The following is a 22748-nucleotide window of genomic DNA, read 5'->3' as shown; positions in this document are numbered from 1 at the left end:
TGTAATGAGGGTGGAGTGTGTTTGTCATTTTGTAACCATGCCTGATTTTTGTATTAACAAGCCAACATCTAGAGCAGTACATCTGAGTATCCTAAAATTTGTTTTTGTGAAGCTGTCAGTATGCAGTGGAAGAAAGCATCCATTGTGTAAAAATTTAGCTTTTTTATATAATATTAGAAAACTGTTGGCATATCAATATGATTTACCTTTAAACATTTTTATAATGGCAGTTACATATCCTTCACAGCTATGAAAAAAATAGCATAAGATACTCCTTTTCCAACAGAGCAGAATTTGATAAAGTTACTCCAATTCGTGATCTATTTAAATCTCAAGAAATATCACATAGAAAGAAACTGGGTTGGGTTGGAAAAGAATAGGGGGAGGCATCTATTTTTTAAAATAAATTAAAAATTGCTGTAGAAAAATAAGTTCTGAGAACCCAAATATGACATGTTTAGATTCATTATAAGCCAGAGAAAGGTGATGATTGTTTTTTGTCTTTGAAAAACAATGATCTGCATTGCACCTGATATTTAAAATGATTATTTAGTTGATTGGAAAGCTAGCAAAAAAAAAAAAAGCCAGTGCATTAGATTTGTAATGAGGGGGAAATGATGGTCTGTTTCACCTAAAGTAAGAGAGACAATATGTAATAAGGGATTTTGTGGTTTTACAGCTCAGTGCATGTGTTTGAAAGCTGTTCTCTCAGCTTCGTGGGTGGCAGGTTATGCTACCATATAATGTATTGTAGTTGGCTCTCCACACTTGTCAGGGTTAGCATTCAACCATTCGGAAAATTTTCCCATTGTTCTAGCATGTGAACCAAGACTAGTGTTGAATTCCCAATAACTTGACAGATGGGGGAGGGGAAATAGCTTAATCACATTCAAACTTTCTAATTACTTTCCTTATTAACAAAATGCATTTTGCATAACTCAGACCCGTTGATGTTTGAGCACAACTTAGCTTTTTAAGAGCAACCTATTCTACAGGGTTAAGATAAATTTTATTACACTATCCTCTGGCTTCCTTCAGCACTGGCTCTCCGTTTCCATCTTAAATATGTTTGCTTTAGATGGGCCATAGCTTTTGGCAGCTTTTGCATTTTTAGCAAATAATGCTGTTCCTAGCAGACTAGCAAGCAAAAAAAAAAAAACAAAAAAAACTTTGTGTGAGGTCCTTGTAAACTGAACCTCGGGAACGTTATGTTTCTGTATTTTTTGCTTTGTGCTTCTTCCTTATTCGTGTCATGGTTATAAATTATATAGTTTGAAATGAAGAGTTAAGAACATTCTAGCTTGTGACTCTCTGAAAAGAAAAAATAGGTAGGGTGCAGCTTTCTCTTTTTATGTGCTTGGCTTTATTTTCTTTTTACCTGTTGTTTTTAAGGCTGGCATCCAGTGAAATAAGTAGTTATGACATTGAAGCTCCATTGTGCCAGGGCTTAATCCAATAAAAACAGAAATACCGCCTGCGGAGCTGCATACAGCATGCTTGTGTGAACATCAGTGTCTGCTGTTCACACACCATATTTTCCCCTTAAAAGTTCTCTTTGGAATATTGGAAAAAATGCTTGAGTCTTTTTGGCTTTTACATTTTAAAGTTTGTAATGAATATTGTTAAATTTGCTGGTCATTACCACATGAAAAAAGGTTTTAAAAAAAACCAATGGAGGTGACAGGATTAAATAAATATTTTTTCCCCTGCTTTCTCAGAAAAAAAACCAATGCTCTACTAATGTATTTTTTTCCTTTTGTCTTAAAATATTTTTTTTTAAGAAAATGCTCGTGTATATATGTGTGTGGTAGTTGGGGAAAAGATAATTTAATACTACTGAAGCTATTAAACTTGATTTTCATTTTAGATTAACTATACCTTAGCTTCTGGTTTTTTTTTTTAAAAAAAAAGATTGTACCAAGCACTTTTGACACTGGCGTTAAAAAGAGTTGTCTGACAATATGATCTAAATATAATTGTTTAGCTCAGTTACATTTGTATTTAGATAAAAATGTTCATCAATTCCCAAACAGGATGTAGGAAAAAATAATTTTAAAATGCTACCCTTGATGCCTTTTTTATTTACAAAATATGCCATTTCCCTTAGCTTTCATTTAGTTAAATGGTGTTTTCCAATCTTTGGCATCTCCTTATTGTTAAATGACCTGCCTAAAGCAAAAATTTGTTGCTGGTTATAATTTACAGGTCAGAATAATCATAATGGAATAACTTGTAGGTAGTCAAGAATAGAAAACATTCAAGCAATTACAATTTATTGTTATACTTTGAATGTAGGATATCCTCTTCAGTTTTTAAAAACATGGTTTCTCTGATATAGTTGCTGTATTTATTGCTGAGATAATGATGTGGCATTGAAATAATATTACTGCCTTAGATTGCTCAAAATCCTGATTCTAAAACAAAACCAAAAGGAATTGCTAGAGAAAATCTTTTCATGTGAATCCAAAGTGTTCTATATAAAATGCTTTTTTTACCCTATTATGTATAAAGTTTAACAGACAAAAAGATGAGAGGTAATATTCTCTTTGACTACTACATTTATGAAATAAGAATTTCAAGTTAATTTAGAATGGAATGTAATGGAATGGAATAGAATATTTTTTATTGGCCAAATGTGACTGGACACACAAATAATTTGTCTCTGATGCATAAGCTCACAGTGTAAGTTAAAACAGCAAGCAATAATCATAGATCATAAATTATAGTTACAATCATTAATTACAAGTTTTAAACAACAATTGATAAATCAACTAAAGAGCATTTCACTGAAGCTGCCATCAGCAGCGTCATCTTTAACAGAACCTTTAAAAATTTGTAACCTTTTTTCTTTTTCTTAAAACAAGACAGATTGTGTAAAGTTGAAATGCAATTGGAAAAACAGTCTCTAAACAGAAAAAAAACTGAGTTTCCTATCCCCCTCCTCAGTTTAAAATACCGGCTTTGCCACACAAAAACTCTGTTACTATTTTGTAGATCATCAATGATCCTTCAACTGAGGTATTCATATCACTGCATATTATTGCAAACTACCTACAGCTGGTTTTTTAGGCACTGAAAGATGAAATATTAATTGAACTTAACATTTGCATATGTTTTTTCTGGTTAGAGCTCCCCTTCTCATCTATACAAGTGATATGCTTAGTCTTTATAAATAGACATTTTTAAATGTGTGTTGAGTTGTACAGAAAATGGCAAGGTGCAATGGAATAAGATGGAAGAATATATAGTGGATAAAACTACCTTTTCTGATTTCCCCCTAATCTAACATTTAGGTTAATAAAAATAGCATGCTATCTCCAAAGATTTATTTGATTAAAGAAAGCATTTCATCTTTTACTTCGGGTCATGTTTTGTTTTGCTTATATTTTTTTTATTTATACTGTATGTAATTGGAAGCTTATATTTTACAAAAACTATAAATAAAGTAGGATGCTGTTATATTAGTACAAGTGGTCCTCAGCTTACAACCATAATTGAGCCCAAAATTTATGTTGCTAGGTGAGACATTTGTTAAGTGAGTTTTGCTCACTTTACAACTTTTCTTGCTACAGTTGTTAAGTGAATAATTGCAATTGTTAAGTTAACTTGGTTAAGTGAATCAGGCTTTCCCATTGACTTTGCTTGTCAGAAAATTGCAAAAGGGGGTTCACATGATCTGGGGACACTGCAACCGTCATAAATATGAACCAGTTGCCAAGAATCCAAATCTTAGTTACGCAACCATGAAGATGCTGCAGTGGTCATAAGTGTGAAAAATGATCATGTCACTTTTTTCAGTGATGATGTAACTTTGAACGGTCACTAAATGAACTGTCATAAGTTGAGGACTACCCAGTGATGGGATCCAGTCAGTTTGCACCACTTCAGCAGAACTGGTAGCTAATTTTTTGTTGCCCAGGCCCAGAATGGATTTCCGGAAGTGGAATCCACACAGAGAACCAGTTGTTCAGATATTTGAATCCCACCATTGGAACTACCTGTATAAGGAAGTAAAATGTTCTTCTCAACTACTGAAATTTGAATATACTTCTATTCAATTGTACAAAAATATTTTAATGCCATTGCTTAAATAATAATAATAATAATAATAATAATAATAATAATAATAATAATAATAATAATAATAATAATAATATAAAGTTGGAAGGGACCTTGGAGGTCATCTAGTCCAACCCCCTGCTCAGGCAGGAAACCCTATACCATTTCAGACAAATGACTGTCCAGTCTCTTCTTAAAAACTTCCAGTGTTGGAGCATTCACCATTTCTGGAGGCAGGTTGTTCCACTGGTTAATTGTTCTAACTGTCAGGAAGTTTCTCCTTAGTTCTAGGTTGCTTCTCTCCTTGATTAGTTGCTTCTTGTCCTGCCTTCAGCGCCTTGGAAAATAGCTTGACTCCCTCTTCTTTGTGGCAGCCCCTGAGATATTGGAATACTGCTATCATGTCCCCCCTTGTCCTTTTCTTCATTAAACTAGACATACCCAATTCCAGCAGCCTTTCCTTATATGCTTTGGCCTCCAGTCCTCTAATCATTTTTGTTGCACTTCTCTGTACTCTTTCTAGAGTCTCAACATTATTTTTACATCGTGGTGACCAAAACTGGATGCAGTATTCCAAGTGTGGCCTTACCAAGGCATTGTAAAGTGGTATTAATACTTCACGTGATCTTGATTCTATCCCTCTGTTAATGCAGCCCAGCACTGTGTTGACCTTTTTGGCAGCTGCAGCACACTGCTAGCTCATATTTAAGTGATTGTCCACTAGGACTCCGAGATCCCTCTCACAGTTACTACTATTGAGCAAGATACCCCCTATACCACAGGTCGGCAACCTGCGGCTCCGGAGCCGCATGTGGCTCTTTCAGCCTTCCCCTGCGGCTCCCAGCTGCCTCTGCCATTTGCAGAGAGAGACAGAGACAGAGAGGCACTTGCGCTTCTCTCTTTCTCTCTCTCTCTGTGTGTGTGTGTAAAAAAGAGAGTGGGCTCACAGTGTTCTCTGAGGAACTGAAAAGCTTATTGAGCTGAGCTCCTCCCTTTGCTGCGTCTCTGCAGGAAGCAGGAAACAGGAAGGGCAGGAGAGAGCTAGCAAGCCCAGCTATGCTGACTCAGGAATTCTGGGAGTTGAAGTCCATGAGTCATAAAAGAGCCAAGGTTGCCTACCCCTGAGCTTGTTGGAGAACAGCTTGAAGTCAGCTTGCCAGGTAAGCAGAAGATCAGAGAGAGGGAGAGAGGGGGGAGAAAGAAAGAGAGGGAGAGAAAAGAGAGGGGGGGGGGAAGAGAAAGACAGAGAGAAAGAGACCCTTCTGACATCTAAAATGAAGATAATACTGCATATATCCTTTTTTACCTTTATTACACACACACACACACACACACACACACACTTATAATAAAGGTAAAAAAGGATATATGCAGTGTTAGCTTCATTTTAGATATCAAAAGAGCTCCCAGTGTTTTGTTTTTGGTGGGAAACGGGTCCAAGTGGCTCTTTGAGTGTTTTGGGTTGCCTACCCCTGCCCTATACTATACCTGTACATTTGGTTTTTCTTGCCTAAATGTAGAGCCTTACTTTTTTCACCACTGAATTTCATTTTGTTAGATAGCGCCCAGGGTTCAAGTCTGTCCAGATCCTCCTGTATCCTAAGCCTGTCTTCTGGAGTGTTGGCTGTTCCTGCCAGCTTGGTGTCATCTGCAAATTTGATGATTTCCCCATCTATCCCCTCATCCAAATCGTTGATGAAGATGTTGAAGAGCACTGGGCCCAGAACAGAGCCCTGGGGCATCCCTCTAAACACTTCCCTCCATGTAGATGCGCTTCCATTGAGGACCACACGCTGAGTACAGCTGGTCAGCCAGCTACGAATCCATCTGGTGGTGATGCTGTCTAACCCACATTTTTCTATCTTATCAAGTTATAATGTTTATTTGTTCCTTTATTCATATTCAGGAAATCTCTCTAGACATAACAAACAATTCTAGAAGTAAATTATGAACTTTCATTTACACATTCATAGTATTTTTCCATTATGAATGATAAAAAAACAGGATAAACTAAATATGCAAAAACTGGAAATAGAAGAAAATTATTTTCCATGAGTCTTTTCAATCTACTGTACTGAAAAATAACATGCAGTGTAATACTAGGAAATAACTAATTATTTGTTCCTGAAGTTTAATTTAAGTCTAATAGAATGTCTGCCAGAATCTCATGCAGGGGAAGTCTCCTGGTATCAACTGCAGTCTGATGCACACCCCCAAATTTCTTCTGTAGTTTGGGGGATCCTCAAAGAAAACTGGGAAATGAGGATTGAAGCCTAAGTGAAGGTTTGAGGGAAATGGATTCCTGACAGTTTGCTGTGAAATACATTATTTCAAAAGGGATTGCAGTTTTATGCCAAGTTCTTAACACTAATATAGTCCCAATGACAAGTGGACACATTTTATATTCATAGGTGATCTTTGCAAAACAATAACACGGATCTAGTGCAGAGTAGCACTATCAGTTAAATAAATAGCAGAGAGGGGGATGGGAAGGGAAAAGAATAAAGCAGCCAGTTTGGAATGTTTTCAGATGCTAGTAGGAAAAATTAAAATTAATTTTTGTGTTGAAATGTTTGTAGATTTATGTTTCATTACTCTAGAACAGGCATGTCAAACTCGCAATGTCATGTGACGTGTGATGCATCACGACCTTTTCTCCATCACTGGCAATGTAGTGGGCATGGTTTCAGCATGACACATCTGGTCTGCGGGCCAGCAGTTTGATATGCCTGCTCTAAAACAGTGTTGCTGGGGAATTCTGGGAGTTGAAGTCCACATACTTTAAAGTTGTTAAGGTTGAGAAAAACTGTTCTAGGCCAGTGCATATCTATCAAGCTCTTTTTAATAATGTATTAGTTATTGAAATATAAAATACAAAAGAAAAGGAAAATAATGGGAAAGTAGGAAAAAAAGTGTAGGGTAAAGGGGGAAATAAAAAGAAAAGCATTGACTTCCAACTCTTTTTAGTACAGTAGAATAAGGTAATAACATACAAGCTCATCTTTTTACTTTTACAAAATATTATGAGCCATTTCTATAACAAAAAACCTATCTAATCAGCAAAACTCAAAATCAATATTTTTTTTACTTCAAGCCCAAAGTCCAAAAGTGATTTCCAAGTAGATACAAAATTGTATTCTTTTCTTTAATTAAAGCAGTCAATTTAGCCATCTCTGCTAACTCCATCAGCTTTTGCAGCCAATCATCCATTGTGGGAATTAAAGTATCTTTCCATTTTTGTGCATAGAACATTCTTGTGGCTGTCAGCATACTGTATATAACATCAAAGTTCCATTTTTTTTCAACTTCTTTGTCCATTAGGCCTTAAAGAAAAGTCTCTGGTTTTATCTTTATATTCACTTTAAGAGTCTTCTGTATGAAGATATGAATCCTACTTCAATATTTCTTTGCTTTGTTTATCAAGCTCTTTTTCATATTCAAGTAAGCCACAGACTATGGCATATTTTATTCTGGCATCACTCTTTAATTTCGGTGGGGGGGGAGGAATTGTATGAAAAAATTAGCCCTAATCTAAAATTATAGTGACCCCATTTTGTCTTCCACTTTAGGTTAGAGTGCAGTCCATTAGTTTCATTCCAATAATTAAAGAATAATGCTTTGGAGAAACTGCAAGTTATCAAATATGATTGTTTACAAAATTCTTTTGTTTGTACAGAACACTTTGTCTGCAGATCTTGGCTGAAAGAGCATAAAACCAATGGACTGGACATGTTGTCATTCTTAAAACAGTCCAATATGACAATCATTTAAAGGGCTGTATCATCTGCAAAATAAATATATTAAATCATTGTATGAGGTATTGTCTAAAATTTAGCCAGTCGTTTGTGTATATTTTCACTTTTATGTGAATGTTAATCTTGTTCTAAATTTTTTGTGTTCAGCAATGCTTGGTTATATTTTACTTTCCAAAGTCCACCTAATTTGGACTACTTAATCATACACTACCATCAAAGAAAAGACGTCAGTAGGAACTATGAAACCCTTAAATGTACCTTGATAAGACATAAAATATGTGCTTATTTTATGCAGCATATATCTGAATTATAGTACAGAAATAGTCCCAGATTAAGTTCATATATATGTTTACAATATCTATTTATTTGTATATTTGAACAAAAATGTGATTTTAAAACATCTATTTCAGGAATTTCTAACTTTATTAAATTTATTATTTGTTAATGATTAATTAATTAACTATTGATTTGTTATCTTATAAAGTCTATTAGAGATATCAGATATGAAAGTTAGACCAAACAAAAATTGTATGTATCTCTCACTGTTGTTATCAGTAAAGTATAATGGCTAAAATCTAAAAGAGTGGTACCATATACACAGTATCTCTATGGCAGGGGTGTCAAACTCGCAATGTCATGTGGCGTGTTGTGACCTATCGTGACTTTTTTTCCATTGCCGGCAATAGGGTGGGTGCGGTTTCGCCATGATGCATCCAGCCCGTGGGCCAGCAGTTTGACACCCCTGCTCTATGGTATTAACGTCTCAAGAACTTAGCTGATAGTCAATTGATTTAACTCTTCTTTGATTCAATTAACAGTGCTAAAATTCATTACTGTATTTGTATATATTAGTTACCATTTTGGGGAGTGTGATTTTCTTAATTTAGAAATTATTCTGTGGAAATTAGATTTTTAATACCATTAATACTTTTCACATTTTAATTTATATTTAATTTATATCACAATATGATACATCACATTCTTTTCCTACATGGGAAAAGTATTATGCAACCATTTCTGCTATGCCTGTACATAGCAATATACATAATCATAGGTGTCTATACTTGATCCCATTTATTTGTTTAAAAATGTACTCGGCTGTCTAACTTGTAAAACACAACTTTAGCCAACTCCACAACATTTTATCCTACTTCTGTGTTTGAAAGAAGCCCTATATAAAACAGAATTTCCCATTCTCTAAAACAGTTATTAAGCCGCCATGCTGGCCCTATATCATGTTGAGGAGAGGTAGAACTTATAGTTTATCAGTTTATGGGGAACCACAGGTTCCCCCATCTCCTTTAAAACTTAATTGGAATGTGTTGACTAATGTCCTTCCATAACACTGTTAATTTTAATGTTCTTTCATGTATTAAATGTTTTTTTTAAAATTGTTGTTAAAGTTACAGTCACACTAGACATTTATTTGTGGCTGGGTGTATTTTGTAGACTATTCAGGAATGTCTGTTTTAAGGTCTTGAGCGGATAGAAAGCTTTTCTGATTTAACACTCTGAATTAGCCATATCTAAACCATTTACAGGAGGTGACTGAGGGCCACACAGTCACCTACTTAGGTGGTCGTTACTTCTCTAGACCAATGAGCTTGCCCCTTTACAGTAAGTCCTTTGAGCTAATTTCTGTGTTTCTCATAAAGTTTCTCCTGTGGTGTTCTTCCTTTTGACTCACTTGGAATTTCTGAAGTTTCTCTTGGATATGCTTCATTTTCTTGCTGGAATTGGTACATCATTTGCTATTAACTTGTTCTCTTCCTTCCTAAGCAAAGAAATGGCGGAGACTCAAAATTTGCATCTTTATGTGTTGACAGTTCCAGTTTTGAAATTACATAGCAGCATGTTTAAACTGTGTTTAAGGGACTTAAAACAATTCAGAATGCAAAAGCTAGCCTGAATGTAAAACTTCTATATCAAGGAACAATTGCTGCAATAAATAGATAGGTGAGCAGCATTTTTGGTTGGGTGCCACTGGTTGTAATGAGGAACTCCAGTTACATTAGCAGTGATTCTAATGATCCATCAAAAATATCTCTGGATGGTCAGGGGATTTTGCTTAAGAAGATATAATAGTACACATTGGGGACTGCTGAATGAGAAGTACATCACTCAAAATTGGCTGGACGTCTGGACTTCTGTCTAATCCATTCCACTAAAAATCCATCCATTAACCAATTAGAGATAGCATTGAAGAAGTGCAGGTGGATGTGAAGATTGTGAGGCAATGGGAAACTTACCTTCCATTCATTTAATTATAAATTTAAACCTTCTTACATACAATTTTGTGACTATTCTATTGATTTGAATAAAGTATTATCATACCATGATAGCTAATTTTTAAAAATCAATTTAAATTAAAAGGAAGGCTTCGTGTATTCTGTATCCAGCTTTCTAGATACACATTATAGTGAATTACATGACACCTTTTAAGTAAACCTGAATGTTATTACTTTTAATATTGTGTTTTTTTTTAAATTAATCTTTTTATTACTGATTTTAATTAATATCTTATTTTTAGATTTATAATTTGAATCAAAGACTTACTTTTCTCTCTCCAGCTAACATCTGATTTTTAACACTTTGTATAGCATGGCTATCCCTGTGGACATGCTATACAATCTAATTGCTATTACCTATATGAATTTAAATGGTTGCAAAACAGTATTTACAATCCAGATATGATTTATGAAATGTATTACTGGACATAAAGCTACAATTTTCAATATTTCAGTTAAATTATGAAAAAACAACATGCTAACAGGCACTATTCACAACCAACATAATATTGTTGCAAATAAATCACAGAACAAACAATAGTCAGAAGGCATAATTCTTGATTTTTGATACCTAGAAAAATTAGTCAGAGGTCCTACATGTAATTCTAAGTTATGGATGGAGTTATATGGGTTTGTTAGCCTTTCTTGCAAAATCTATTTACAAGGCATCAAACAGTGTATTCTCTACTAGGACCATTTTCATGGGAAGAATTTTGCCTTACCATTGCTGGTGTCACAAAAATAACATGTCATTAAAATGCAACAACTTGAGTTATGCAACATGAAGGATTGCAGAGGTTCACCTTTGTGACTTGTAAATTCATTAACCATGTGGGGGAGAGTACAGGAGTATATTTACTAAAGGAGGTGTCTATAGCATATTGAAAAAAACGTATCTATATCTGCCAAATTCCTGAAGGACTAGATATTAATTTTATTGCCATGCTAAGAAATAATTTGAACCTAATTCTAACTAATTTCTTTCTCTCTCTGTTTCCCCTAACACACTTCTCTTTTCCTTTCTAGCAACTTGAATTAGTGGAGCCAAGTGGTTGGATTCATGTTCCTTTAACTGACACCCATAAGAAACCTATTCGCACATTTATGATTCAAATTGCAGTTTTAGCCAATCATCAGAATGGAAGAGATACACATATGCGACAAATTAAGGTTTATACACCAGTTGAAGAAAGTTCTATTGGTAAATTTCCTAGATGTACAACAATTGATTTCATGATGTATCGATCGATCAGGTAAAAAGATTTTTGTACTGTAATTACCCCAATTTTTAATTTAATTTCAGAATAAAGATTTAAAATCCACTTGTTTATACTGTTTATACTGTCTTGTTGTGCTGTTACAGCATATCATTTTGGCTTCTGTTTACTGCTGCTTACATTATTATAATTTCTAAGAGAATAAAAGCTAAGGTCAAGCAAATTAAAGTTGTTTATATGTAGATCAATTGCAGGTTTTTGAATATAATTTACGTTTTTGTTTCCTTCTAAGATACCACTTCACTGTAGGATAGGAAACTCCAATCTTTCATAAATTGTCCATATTTATTTTACTAGGGAACTCCTCCTAGAATGGGCAAAATGTGGTCATCCAGATGAACTACATTTCCAACTATACTAACCAACATGACTGGTAGAAATTATGGGATTTACAAGCCAGAAATATCTGCAAGATTATCTATTTGATTCCTTCTATCCTAGAGAATAAAACAACTGCTACAAAAATGCTTATCTTGCTTAAAATATAATTACTATAAAGGAAAACATGCTCTAATGTAAAATACTATATTGTGAAAATATATTTCATAAAGACTTAAACTCCTCTATAAAGAATACCTTATACAACTAACGTTGACTTTAAAGATCAATATCCCACACCAGTAGTGGGCCACCCAAGAGGAATACTCACTTGGAATTTCTAGCAGTCCATCTTTGAAAATGAAATATTTGTCTTGAATTTTAGAATAAATACATATAACAATTACATCATCCTTAGGTTCATTCACACCATAAGTATAGAAAATGGATGTGGCAAAAATATAGGTCAATATCTATTGGTAAACATTCAACACTTTCATTAGCTTTCCTTGAATCATGACTAACATTTCCTATTTACTTAACAGAACTAAAATATAACTAAGTAATGTTGTACTCCTAAATCTACTCTTTTTTTATGTAGGGCTTTAAAAAATTTTGGTAAGGAGAAATAAAAATAAAATCTGGTGTTCACACCTTAAAACAAGATATCAAAGACTTCAAATCCAAATGTTGTCTGAAGATTAATCAGATGGTACCATGAAACTGCAGGAATTGAACTCAGCAAGACCTGAAAACCATGTGAAAGTTCCTAATTTACTTTGGACCTAACGACCACATAAATGAGGTTTTGCCATGTGTGCTATCTGAAAGCATTTCAAACCATAGGTTTTATTGACACAGACATGTTTTTTTCCTTAAGACTAATTGCTTTTTCCACAGATTTATACCATGTTGCTTCTTGCTTCCAATAATGCTGCTTTTTTTGTTAAAATATTATATACATTCTTCATGTATACTCACGTGCTGTTAAGTAATGTCAGTGGCAATTATCTCTTTTTAACTGTATTCTACATGTGTTTACCAAGTCAATTTGAAGATAATGATGGTTTCAAAAATATTATTTTTATTATTACAATATTTATTATATAAATAATATTCAAGGCACAAAGGTTTTTTTAAAGATATAAATGTCCAATCAAATTGTTTTTCAATCTCTGTATTTCTGGTTTCACATAACACTTAAAGTTTAGAGTCCAATGAGACCTGAATGAATGATAATATTCATATGAGATCAGTCTATCCTCTCAGCTCTTGCTGAACTAACAGATCTGGCAGAATTTTGAACATTATTTTCCAACTAAGAAATATGCCCTGGTTTGGTGAATGTTTATGATAGGGAACAAATATTTTAACCCAGTTCAGTTCTTTGCATTAGATAATGCTGCCCAGAATTGCTTTGCAGCGAATGGCTAAATAAATAAATAAATAAACAAACAAAACAAAACAATTGACTTGAAAACTGCACATGAATGAAGAGAGAGAGAGAGAGAGAGTTAGTTAGTTAGTTACGGTTGACTTGAAAACTGCACCATAAATAAAGTTACTCATCAAAATATAGTTACTCATCAATACTTCCTTATCAAAATAGACTGAGGTACTAAGTGGAGCACAACAGTTCAACTAAGTTCAGGGTACAATACTCTTCAACATTTTGTTAATTATTTGAATGAGGAATTTTTATCAAATTTGCAGATGATATAAAATTAGTGATAACTAACATTTCAGAAAAGAGAAAATACAAAATGGTTTTGACAGGCTAGGGCAGTGGTGGCAAACCTATGGCACGCGTGCCAGAGGCGGCACTCAGAGCCCTCTCTGTGGGTATGCGTGCCATCGCCCCAGCCCCACGTCCCCCAGTGGCCCCCTCCTCACCAGCAGCCCCCCAGAGGAGAGCCGCCCCCAAGCGTGGCCCGTGTGGACCAGCGCAGCCAAGGACATGGCAGCGGGGACAAGACTCCACCTTCGCGCCCTGATGTGCAGATGATGCTGCGGGATGGGGGTGGAAGGCATGACCACCTTGGTGCTGCTGAGCTGCCTAGGCGATATGTGGTGGGCTGTCGAGGTGATGAGTAGCCCTGCGGGCAGCAGGGGTGATTTTGGGGCACTCAGTCTCTAAAAGATTCGCCATCACTGGGCTCGGGAAACACCTGAAAATAGCAGAATTAAATTTAACAAAGTCATTAAGTTCTCTGTTAAAAAACAACAACAACAAAGCTTTAGCATAAAAATAAAAGTCTAAGCACAGCACTAATGTACCTGCTGCAGAAATCAGACGGATATCATGAGTTTGTATCAATTCATTTGACTGCATAACTATTATGTCCACTTACAGATGCTTGCATTTGTTTAAATGAGTTCTGAACAACTTAAATGAGTACTAAGCAGTTTGGTTACATTAGGTTAAAAAATGTTAATAATGGAAGGGAAGATGATTTTTCCTTTGTCATAGCTTTTCTAATATTTTTTAGCAGAAAAATAAGGAAATATATAATTGTCTTGCTCTTTGTTTTCCCTTTTTGCCCTCCCACCACCTCCCAGGTAAGGTTCCATCCATCTGTGACCATTCCAATGGATTTCCAGGAGGATTTTCTGGAGCACGAAATGGTGGATACCTGAAGACACCAGCTACCAAAGTGCTGAGGTGGCTGGTCCCTGCTGTCATTTTAACCCTGATTGCCATGGGGGATTTGTAGATCCAAGTCTTGTTGGAAGCTGTCAACCTTGGCTGCAATTTCATTTAATCATTGCAATATAAAAATCAATGTTTCTGCAGACAAAAGACAAGCCTCTTAGAAAGATTTAGTGATAGTTATTATGGGAACTTTGTCCAGAAAGTTATTTCTCTGCTGCAGGGGATGATTTGGGCAGAGTCTTTGAAGGGCTGAAGAGATAACCTGTGTTAGTATGTTATGGCTGAGATCTGTGTTGTTATAATCCTTGAAGGTGAAAGAGGTCCTGGGGTAGTAGATCCATTACATTTTTAGTTGCCTCGGTCGTGGAGAGATAAGAGTTGATCCTCATTTCTTTTTCTGCTTTGTAAGATTTATCGGTCCTAGTGTTGTTGCTGGGCCGACTCAGGGTTCTCTTCTTAGGTGACATTTTGAAGGTGCTAGCTTAAACCAGAATTGGTAAGGACTGTCATAAGCCAAGAACTTATTTCAGAAGTTATTAATGTGTTGCCATCTTGACTCCTCCCCCTGATGTAAGCTTAAATTTAATGGTTTTTTAAAACAAAACAGCAACAATTGGTGCTGTTTTGCTAAATGCTAAATTGGTGTCAATTTAGACAAGAATAAATGTAGTTTTTTAATATTCTGATCTATTGCTTCATTACTTATATGGCCCTCATTTCATGTGTGACATAACCAAAGTATTGTATCAGTGTAGACTTCAGCGCAACTTGAAAGTTTTGAAGGAAATAAGCAGACTTAGAAGATAAGCAAGGTTCAAAACCATTAATCTCTAAAATGGAAAGACTTCACCTTAAAAGAGTAGAAAATAGTGTATTACTGTCAAGAAAATGTAATGGGGAGGAAGGGAGATGGAGAATGCACCAGATATTTATTTAAAGATTAAGATCAATCTTTCCTGTTGGCATCTCTATGAAGAATCAAAATCTGGACTCTTATTATCTTTCCATTATGTAATACATTAAGCTTTGGCAAATAACTTGCATGAGTGGCCTTCCTAATTTGCAGTTTCAACTTGGTTTCACTACTTACTTTACATTTATTTTGTTTTGCTAATAGTCTATGACAGAGCAAACTTCCAAAGCAGAATTATGTTGGCCAAAGTTCAATGTGAAAGCATGTTGTATTACTGATTCTAATAAATACAGTTAACCTAAAGTATTTTAGGTATAACTTGGGTCTGGATAGAGATCTTGGAATTGGAAGGGTTTGCTGGAAATAGAGAACAAGATAAGAAACACAATCAGGTATTCCAAAGGATGTCTTCCAGTCAAGATGCACAAGCTGAGGGGGGCATATATGAACCCCACTTAACCTTTTTAATACATTTTTATTAAAAGTTTTAAGTACAATAGTAAAAACCAATACAAATTAAACTTAAAGAGAAGACAATACAAAAAATATAAATAGTGAAGAAAAAGAAAGAAAAAGGCAAGAAAAAAATATTAAAAAAAATAGAAATATACAAAGGACTTACTTCCATCCTTCATGACAACAGGTTTAAACAAATTGGGCTTCTTAATGTTTCACATTTTTTCTGCTCCATGGATTACAGGGGACATTATGGCCAAAAAGGCGGCTGGATTCAGACTGCTGAAATTTTCTTTGGAACAAAAAGAGCACTGGAATTTACCAATATGTACATACGTGTAGCCTTTTTTTTTTCATGAACCAATGTTTCTGCAGCTACTTGTGATCAACTGGGAGTTGCGGGTTCCACCATACTCTGAGCCATAAATGCAAACTTTCATAGACTCAAGTCAAATCATCTTTTTAATCACTTTGGAGCTTTAATTTCTTTGTTGTTTTTTAACAATACAACAAACATAAACAAAACCTTCAGAACTGCAAGTTTACCAGTCACTGGGTGACTTTTCAATCCATTTAAAAAATGAGTGTTTCTAGGTTTGTTTTGTTTTTTGCAATTTTTTGCAATATAAAGAGTGATTGTAGAGTTTTGTGATGTTTTTGAACACTTTTAAAGAATTTTTTTGAATGCCAAGGCTTTGAATGAAATATATTTAAAGAAAAACTTTAAAATTAAGTAAAAAGATCCTCGTGTGGGAAAAAATTGTCTTTACATTTCAAACAAAACAAACTATGAAGGTTGATTACTAGAGAGCACAAGATAGCTACTTTAAAAGAAACTTTATCTGTGGGTTCAATAAGTGTTTGGGCTTTTTAACTCTATACTAGAATCAAAAGTTATTATTGAAGATGAACAAGTTTCTTTGAAGAGAATTGAAATAGATTTAAGGTGGACATAAGAATTATAGCCTGTAAGAAAGAGATGGAAATACTGGATTTAAAAATGAAATTGGATATTCATTTAGAAACTAAAAGAACATACAAATAATGTATCAAAAGAGTGATTAAACTGAAATATAAGAGATCTACTGGAGTTACTATACAGAAATTACAAATGGATAAATATAACAAGATTTCAAGAGAAGAATCAAAGATAGTAGAAGAAAACAAGACTTGGAATTTTATCTATGGGATTTAAGGATGAATGGTGGAAAGAAAAAAAATAAAATCAGTTCATTTAATTATAAGTTGTTGAAGGGGTGTGGTGGCTGAGCAGTTAAGATGCTGGGCTTGTCAAAAGTTGGCAATCTGAGCCCTAAGTACCATGTGATGGAGTGAACTTCCATTACTTGCCCCAGCTCCTGCCAACTTAGCCGTTAAAAAACATGCAAATGCAAGTTGATAAATAGGTACCACTTCGGTGGAAAAGTAACAGTGTTCCAGGTGCCTTCCTGCTGGCCACAGGAAGATGGAAGCATCTTCAGGCAATGCTGGCTTTTAAGCAGTAAATCAGAGATGAGCAGTGTTCCCTAGAGTTGGACATGGCTGGCAGGGGAAACCTTTACTTTTATCTTTTTAATGAGTTGCTAGGTTTTGTAGTGCTTAATGAATATCTTAACTGGTGTAATGGCTTCCCCAGATGCCAGCTCGTATGATGAGAAAAGCTGACTCCAAGGGCTTCAGAGTGGGGCATGCAAGATTTTAGAAATAAGTTAATAGAAAATAAGGTGAGATATGGCATGAATGTGATGATGGCTCTATTTTCAGAGACAGTAAAATATTGTTGATGTTGAATATACTTGCTGGGGATGAAGGGGAACATTTCATTTTCTTACTGCTTCCTTTTGGGAGGAGATATTTTTCCAACACTTAATTTTTTTTCTTTTTAAAATATATTTTGTATTAGTTTTTTTTTGTATTCATTTTATCTATTTAATATAATTCTTAATAAAATTATTGAAACTTCCCCAACAAGTACCAACAGATTTAATATCTCTTTACTTTCTTTAAGATTACAAGCAGATATCTCTTCCTCTGACATCTCATCTCTTATCTATAAGTAAGTCCATAAAACATCAACTTTTCAATCCCGCTGTGGGGAAAAAATCCTTAAAGAGTTGTCATAATACAAAAAACCCACTCCCGTCTTATTTTAACTTGAACCGTCTAAGCAAACTTTATATTCCTGTTTTATTTCTTACCGTCTTAATTTTTAATTCAATCCAATATTGTCATAGGATTTGATTTCTCTTCAATTCTTTATCCCATCCCATGAAGATTTAAAAAGTCTCTTTTGTAGACCCAACAAGAAAACATTTTCAATGTCATTCTCTTGATTTGGCATTGCATTTCCCTTTTAATTTTTAAAATTGCATCCAGTTTGTTTTGTACATCCAATAAAGTGTTCTTTTCAAAATCATTCTCTTGTAGTTCCACTTTCAATATTTTTCTTTGGCAACTTACTGTGATTGTCCATTCTGATGTTTGGGCTCTGATAATCAGGGACACAATGCTAGTGGACTCAACACAATCCAGGATTTCCAAGTTGGAGACATTGTTGTCAATGAAGGCCAAGGGTGGAGTGGAGCATGTGCACGTGAAAATTTCTCCAGTTGTTTGATGTGCATTGTGAAGCTTGAGACAGATTGAAACAATAGTTAGGGAATTCCAGTCTACTTAGAATGAGTTTAATGTACAGGTTCAGAAGGATTATGTTCTAGGGAAATCAAAAAAGTTGATATTCTGGCTAAATCTTTATGTATGTTTTGAAGAAATCCAGGAGACAAGTAAACATGTTTCTTATTTTCAGAAAGGAAAAGTATCCTGGGAATTAAAAATCAATCAGATGCTAATACCTGAAAGTTTCTGCAGCAGATCATAAAGAAATCAGTACATCATTAACCAAAATTACCAAAAACTATCATGGATTTGAGAAGAACAAATCTTGCCAAATTAATCTTATCTAACTTTTTAATTGGGAAACTTCCTTGATATACTGTGGGACATTATATATCTTCAGTTCAGCAAAATATTTGACAGAATATCCCATTTCATATTGATTAGCAAGCTAGTTAAGCAAAGGTTGGGCTTGCATGACAATTAGGTGGATAGATAACTGGCATGAAAGTTGCTTCCTCAGTGAACTGGAGAGAAGTATGAAATGTGTTACCAGGGACTAGAAATTAAGCTCTGTGAAGAGAAAATGAAGAAACTAGTATGTCTACTCTGTAAAATATTAGTAGTAGTAGTAGTAGTTTTTAAATACCTTAAGCTTTGACATGCTATCTAATTTCATTTAAAATTCAAGTGCAGGCTGGAGAGCTGTCTGAAATGTTTTAATCTGGATTCCTGTATTGAGCATAGGACTTGATGGCCTAAATAGCCCTTTCCAACTCTACAAATCTATGTGATATTGCTTTGTACTGCATGTGACTCCTACATATTCTCAGGTGAACATAAGATGGTTAGATGTCTTTTTATTATAGAAAATTAGGAAGCCTTACATATTGTCAGCCTTTCAAGATAGATCAGACTAAAAATTGCCATCAGAAAAGGTGAAAGCTAATTGGAGGATTTTTTGCCAATTAAGTAATGTATAGGTTTTCGGGAATTTGAGTTAGTCTGTAATTAAAAACTGGGAAAGCAAAAAAGGAAGTCAGGGAGTTGAGGAAAGGATAAAATGCACTAGAGGGATGGAGAATAACTAACAACATCTGGAAAGAACAAAAAACCAAAAGTGAAACTGGTAAGAAACAAAATGTAGATTGTAACCAATTATCAAAGATCAAAAGTATCCTTGAAAAAATTTTGTGGCTGAAAGAACATGCTATATAAAACAAATATAAATATTCCTTTTTCTTTGAAAAGCCATATTGTGAATTCACTGCACCCTGAAATCTTTGCAGCTTTTCCCTCAGCTTGATATCCAGACTCCAACACATCTATCTAAGTGGGCAGTATATGTTTTTGAAATAGTAGGCCTGTATTCCCCTGCCCTCAAAGATCATATTAAAGATCCATAGGGTTTTTTCCCCCAACTAAACATGGGCTCACAATAATCTAAGTAGAGAGCCTACTGCTACCTTCTCTGATGTGCCCTAATGGGATATATATGCTACAGGGCTTGGCTGCTCATAAATCATGTTATCAACACCTTTTCCAGTCACATGGAGCCAATCATAACTGCCACTATCCATTTCATGGAAAGGCAATGTACATAATACAAAGCTATCCTTGAACCCCTTAGATTAAAAGCAGAATCAGACTCTGCTGTTTCAACAAATAACCCCCTTTCTGTTCTGGAGATATCTAGCCTGGGTGAGAATCCAATGATTTCCAAAAAGCCTTCACATTTAAAGTACAATAAATAACAAGGAATATAATATGATACAATGCAGCACTATGCAATACAGATTCAATTTCTATTCTTTTAGTTTTTACAAAGCAAGCAGAGAAGTTAAAGCTTCATGGTGCTTTATGATCAGTTAGGAGCCCATTATATCCGAAAGCACTCTTCAAAATAAATACTTCTTTGATAAAAATCAAAGGGTTATTTACAATTCAATAAATATAAAATAGCACACTTAATATTTATCATTTTCAATTATAGCAACACTCCACCACAAATAAATACAGCAATACAAGTGTGCCATTCTGTCTCAGTTCTAAAAATAATAATTGGTTATATCCATTTCTCTTCCCTTTTTCCAATGCTATAACATGCATGTGAGAAAATACACGGCATATCTGTGTATCAATTTTAAGATAAGAATATGTTGGACAAAAAAATGACATGATTAGTATGATGATGTATTTAGTATTTGGGGATAGGTAAAGGATAAAGCATTTCAAGGGAAATGGATGTAAGAATCGCACATAATAATATTCTGAATCAAAGTTGCTCAATCCATACGGAGAAGGAACTTGTATTTATACTGAAATTTCCAATAGGATTATAATTAAAGAAAGCAGGCAGTTGTAACTTTGAATGGTCACTAAAAGAAAGATTGTAAATCAAGCATTACCAGCATTTATTAACTGGTCTAGTAAGATGAGTAAGGTTTTATATGCATCTTTATAACGGCATCCTTCCTCAACATCATACACAATGCTTGTCTAGTCACAGTTCCAGCACATCTAGATGGTGGCATGTTAAGATTCTATAATTATCTGTTGTATCTGCTTCCACACACTGCCTGATTAATAAAGCAGATGATTTTATTATGATTAGTCACTGAGTAATTGATCAATATAAAATATAAAAAGTGCTGTAATGTACACACATTACAGATATGTTGATCAGGGACCAATAAGCAAGGTGAGTTGCACATAGTATAGAAGTCTTCTGAAAGTGAAAAAGTTTTGGCCAGCCACAAAATAGCTGTGTAAACACTCTTAAAGGAGAAGGGTCATTTAATTACTCTTCTCAGATCTTTCAGTACATCAAGCTAGCCTGGACCGCTGAGAGTTGCAGTTCAGCAATATCTGGAACACCATATGTTCTTCCCTCCATCTTTATAATGAAGTGTACAGAGTTTTACAGTACACTGATAAGTAGTGCCCTCTCTGCTGTGCAACCCAACATTTTATGACAGAATTGCTGTTTGTAGGGGTTAAGTTAATGGACTGAGATGAATAGAATGAACAAATAAAAATAAGACCAAATTCAAGTCACTTTCAGACATGGAAATACACTGGATGATTTGGAGACAGATATTCTCTTTCAGCCCAACCTATCTCACAAATTGTTATTGTGAAGATAAAATGAAGGCAAATCTAAGTTGTCTTAAATTCCTGGAATAAAATAGGGTTATAAATATATATTTTTTAAAATGCTAGCAAAAGAACTTGCAAATTTTATTCATTTCAAAGAAGGCACCTCATTATTTTCTAAATATTGGTATGCTTAAGATGACTAAAGACTACCTTTCAAAAGCACTCAGAAACTTCCATTACAAAACCAAAACCATATTAAAATTAATGTGCCCAATAATAAAGTACAATGGCATTTAACCAACAAGACCACTAGATGGCATGTTTTTAAAATAATGTGTATTACAAATGAAAACTTTATGGTTATTTTTGTTAATAAAAATCATACAAACATGTTTTTACTTTATTTCACACTGGTTGATATTATTTTAGAGCACAGGTGTCAAACTTGCCATGTCATGTAACATGTTGTGACATATTGTGACTTTTCGTATTGCCAGAGCTAGGGTGGGCATGGCGTCTGTATGATGCAACCGGCCCGCGGGCTGCAGTTTGACACCCCTGCTTTAGAGGTATATAGAAAGGTGTAGCATATAAAGATATATACCTAAAAACAGAAAGGACATTCAAATATTCTACAAATTTAAATATTTTGAACTTGAACACCTGTTTCATCAAAACTCTTGAATATCATAGGATTTAAAAGGCGGTGATTATAAAAATGGCTCCTGGTTATTCTGTCCCAGAACAAAATGTGTATGTATGTGTTCATGCATGCATATATGATTAGTCACTAAAAATAATCAGTTAGCCAACTACCACTTTTTTCCATTAATTAAAAACATTGGGTGAGGCAGAAAGCTTGTCAGGTATCAGGAATAGAAAATTCTGACTATCTAGTTGGAACACACAAAGGAATGGTTATGCTTCAGGTGAGTGGGGTGAAAATGTATTACAACATTTTCCTGCAAGTCTCTGAAGGGCTCTGCTCTCTAAATTTTGTTGTAGAGCAGTAAGTGAGAACGCGGTGATTCCTACATGACATCCTTTGAATTGTCTGATTTTATGATAATACTTTAGAACTTAAATTACATTTTTGATTGCCTAGATGAACATCAATCATGATAACCAAAGTGTCTTTCAAGACACTTTTAAGACACAATATTAAAGTCATACATTATTTCAAGAAGATGGATCCTAGAATATGCAGATTTAACCATAGCTAGTTAAAGCTTAGATTTGTTATCTTAGATTCCATTTTTTTCTTTCATGCTGCCTAACATGTGAAGTCATTGGGAAAGGTTGTCCAAGAAGCTGGAA

The 22748-nt window shown here is 34.6% G+C and overlaps 1 protein-coding gene across 6 annotated transcripts in view; it reads left to right on the top strand.

Annotated features, from left to right (window-relative positions):
• The window catches only part of ANAPC10 (anaphase promoting complex subunit 10), a 42038-nt gene extending 27002 nt beyond the window's left edge, over positions 1 to 15036 (top strand). For 5 of the 6 annotated variants that reach the window (XM_039338965.1, XM_039338967.1, XM_039338968.1 and 2 more), the window contains exons 5-6: positions 11129 to 11355; positions 12299 to 13566. In XM_039338965.1, coding sequence (XP_039194899.1) covers positions 11129 to 11355; positions 12299 to 12329 — 258 coding nt within the window. In that variant the 3' untranslated portion in view covers positions 12330 to 13566. Of the gene's footprint in view, positions 1 to 11128; positions 11356 to 12298; positions 13567 to 14256 lie in introns of those variants that run through there. The other variant, XM_039338971.1, reaches the window with a different exon arrangement.
• The last annotated feature ends 7712 nt before the right edge of the window (positions 15037 to 22748 follow it).

This window comes from Crotalus tigris, unplaced genomic scaffold (genome assembly GCF_016545835.1).
Source record: "Crotalus tigris isolate CLP2741 ecotype Arizona unplaced genomic scaffold, ASM1654583v1 scf7180000017725.2566008, whole genome shotgun sequence".
In the NCBI taxonomy this organism is placed as follows: Eukaryota; Metazoa; Chordata; class Lepidosauria; order Squamata; family Viperidae; genus Crotalus; species Crotalus tigris.
Note: the sequence above shows the minus strand (reverse complement) of the source record. Positions and strands in the feature narration are given on the sequence as shown.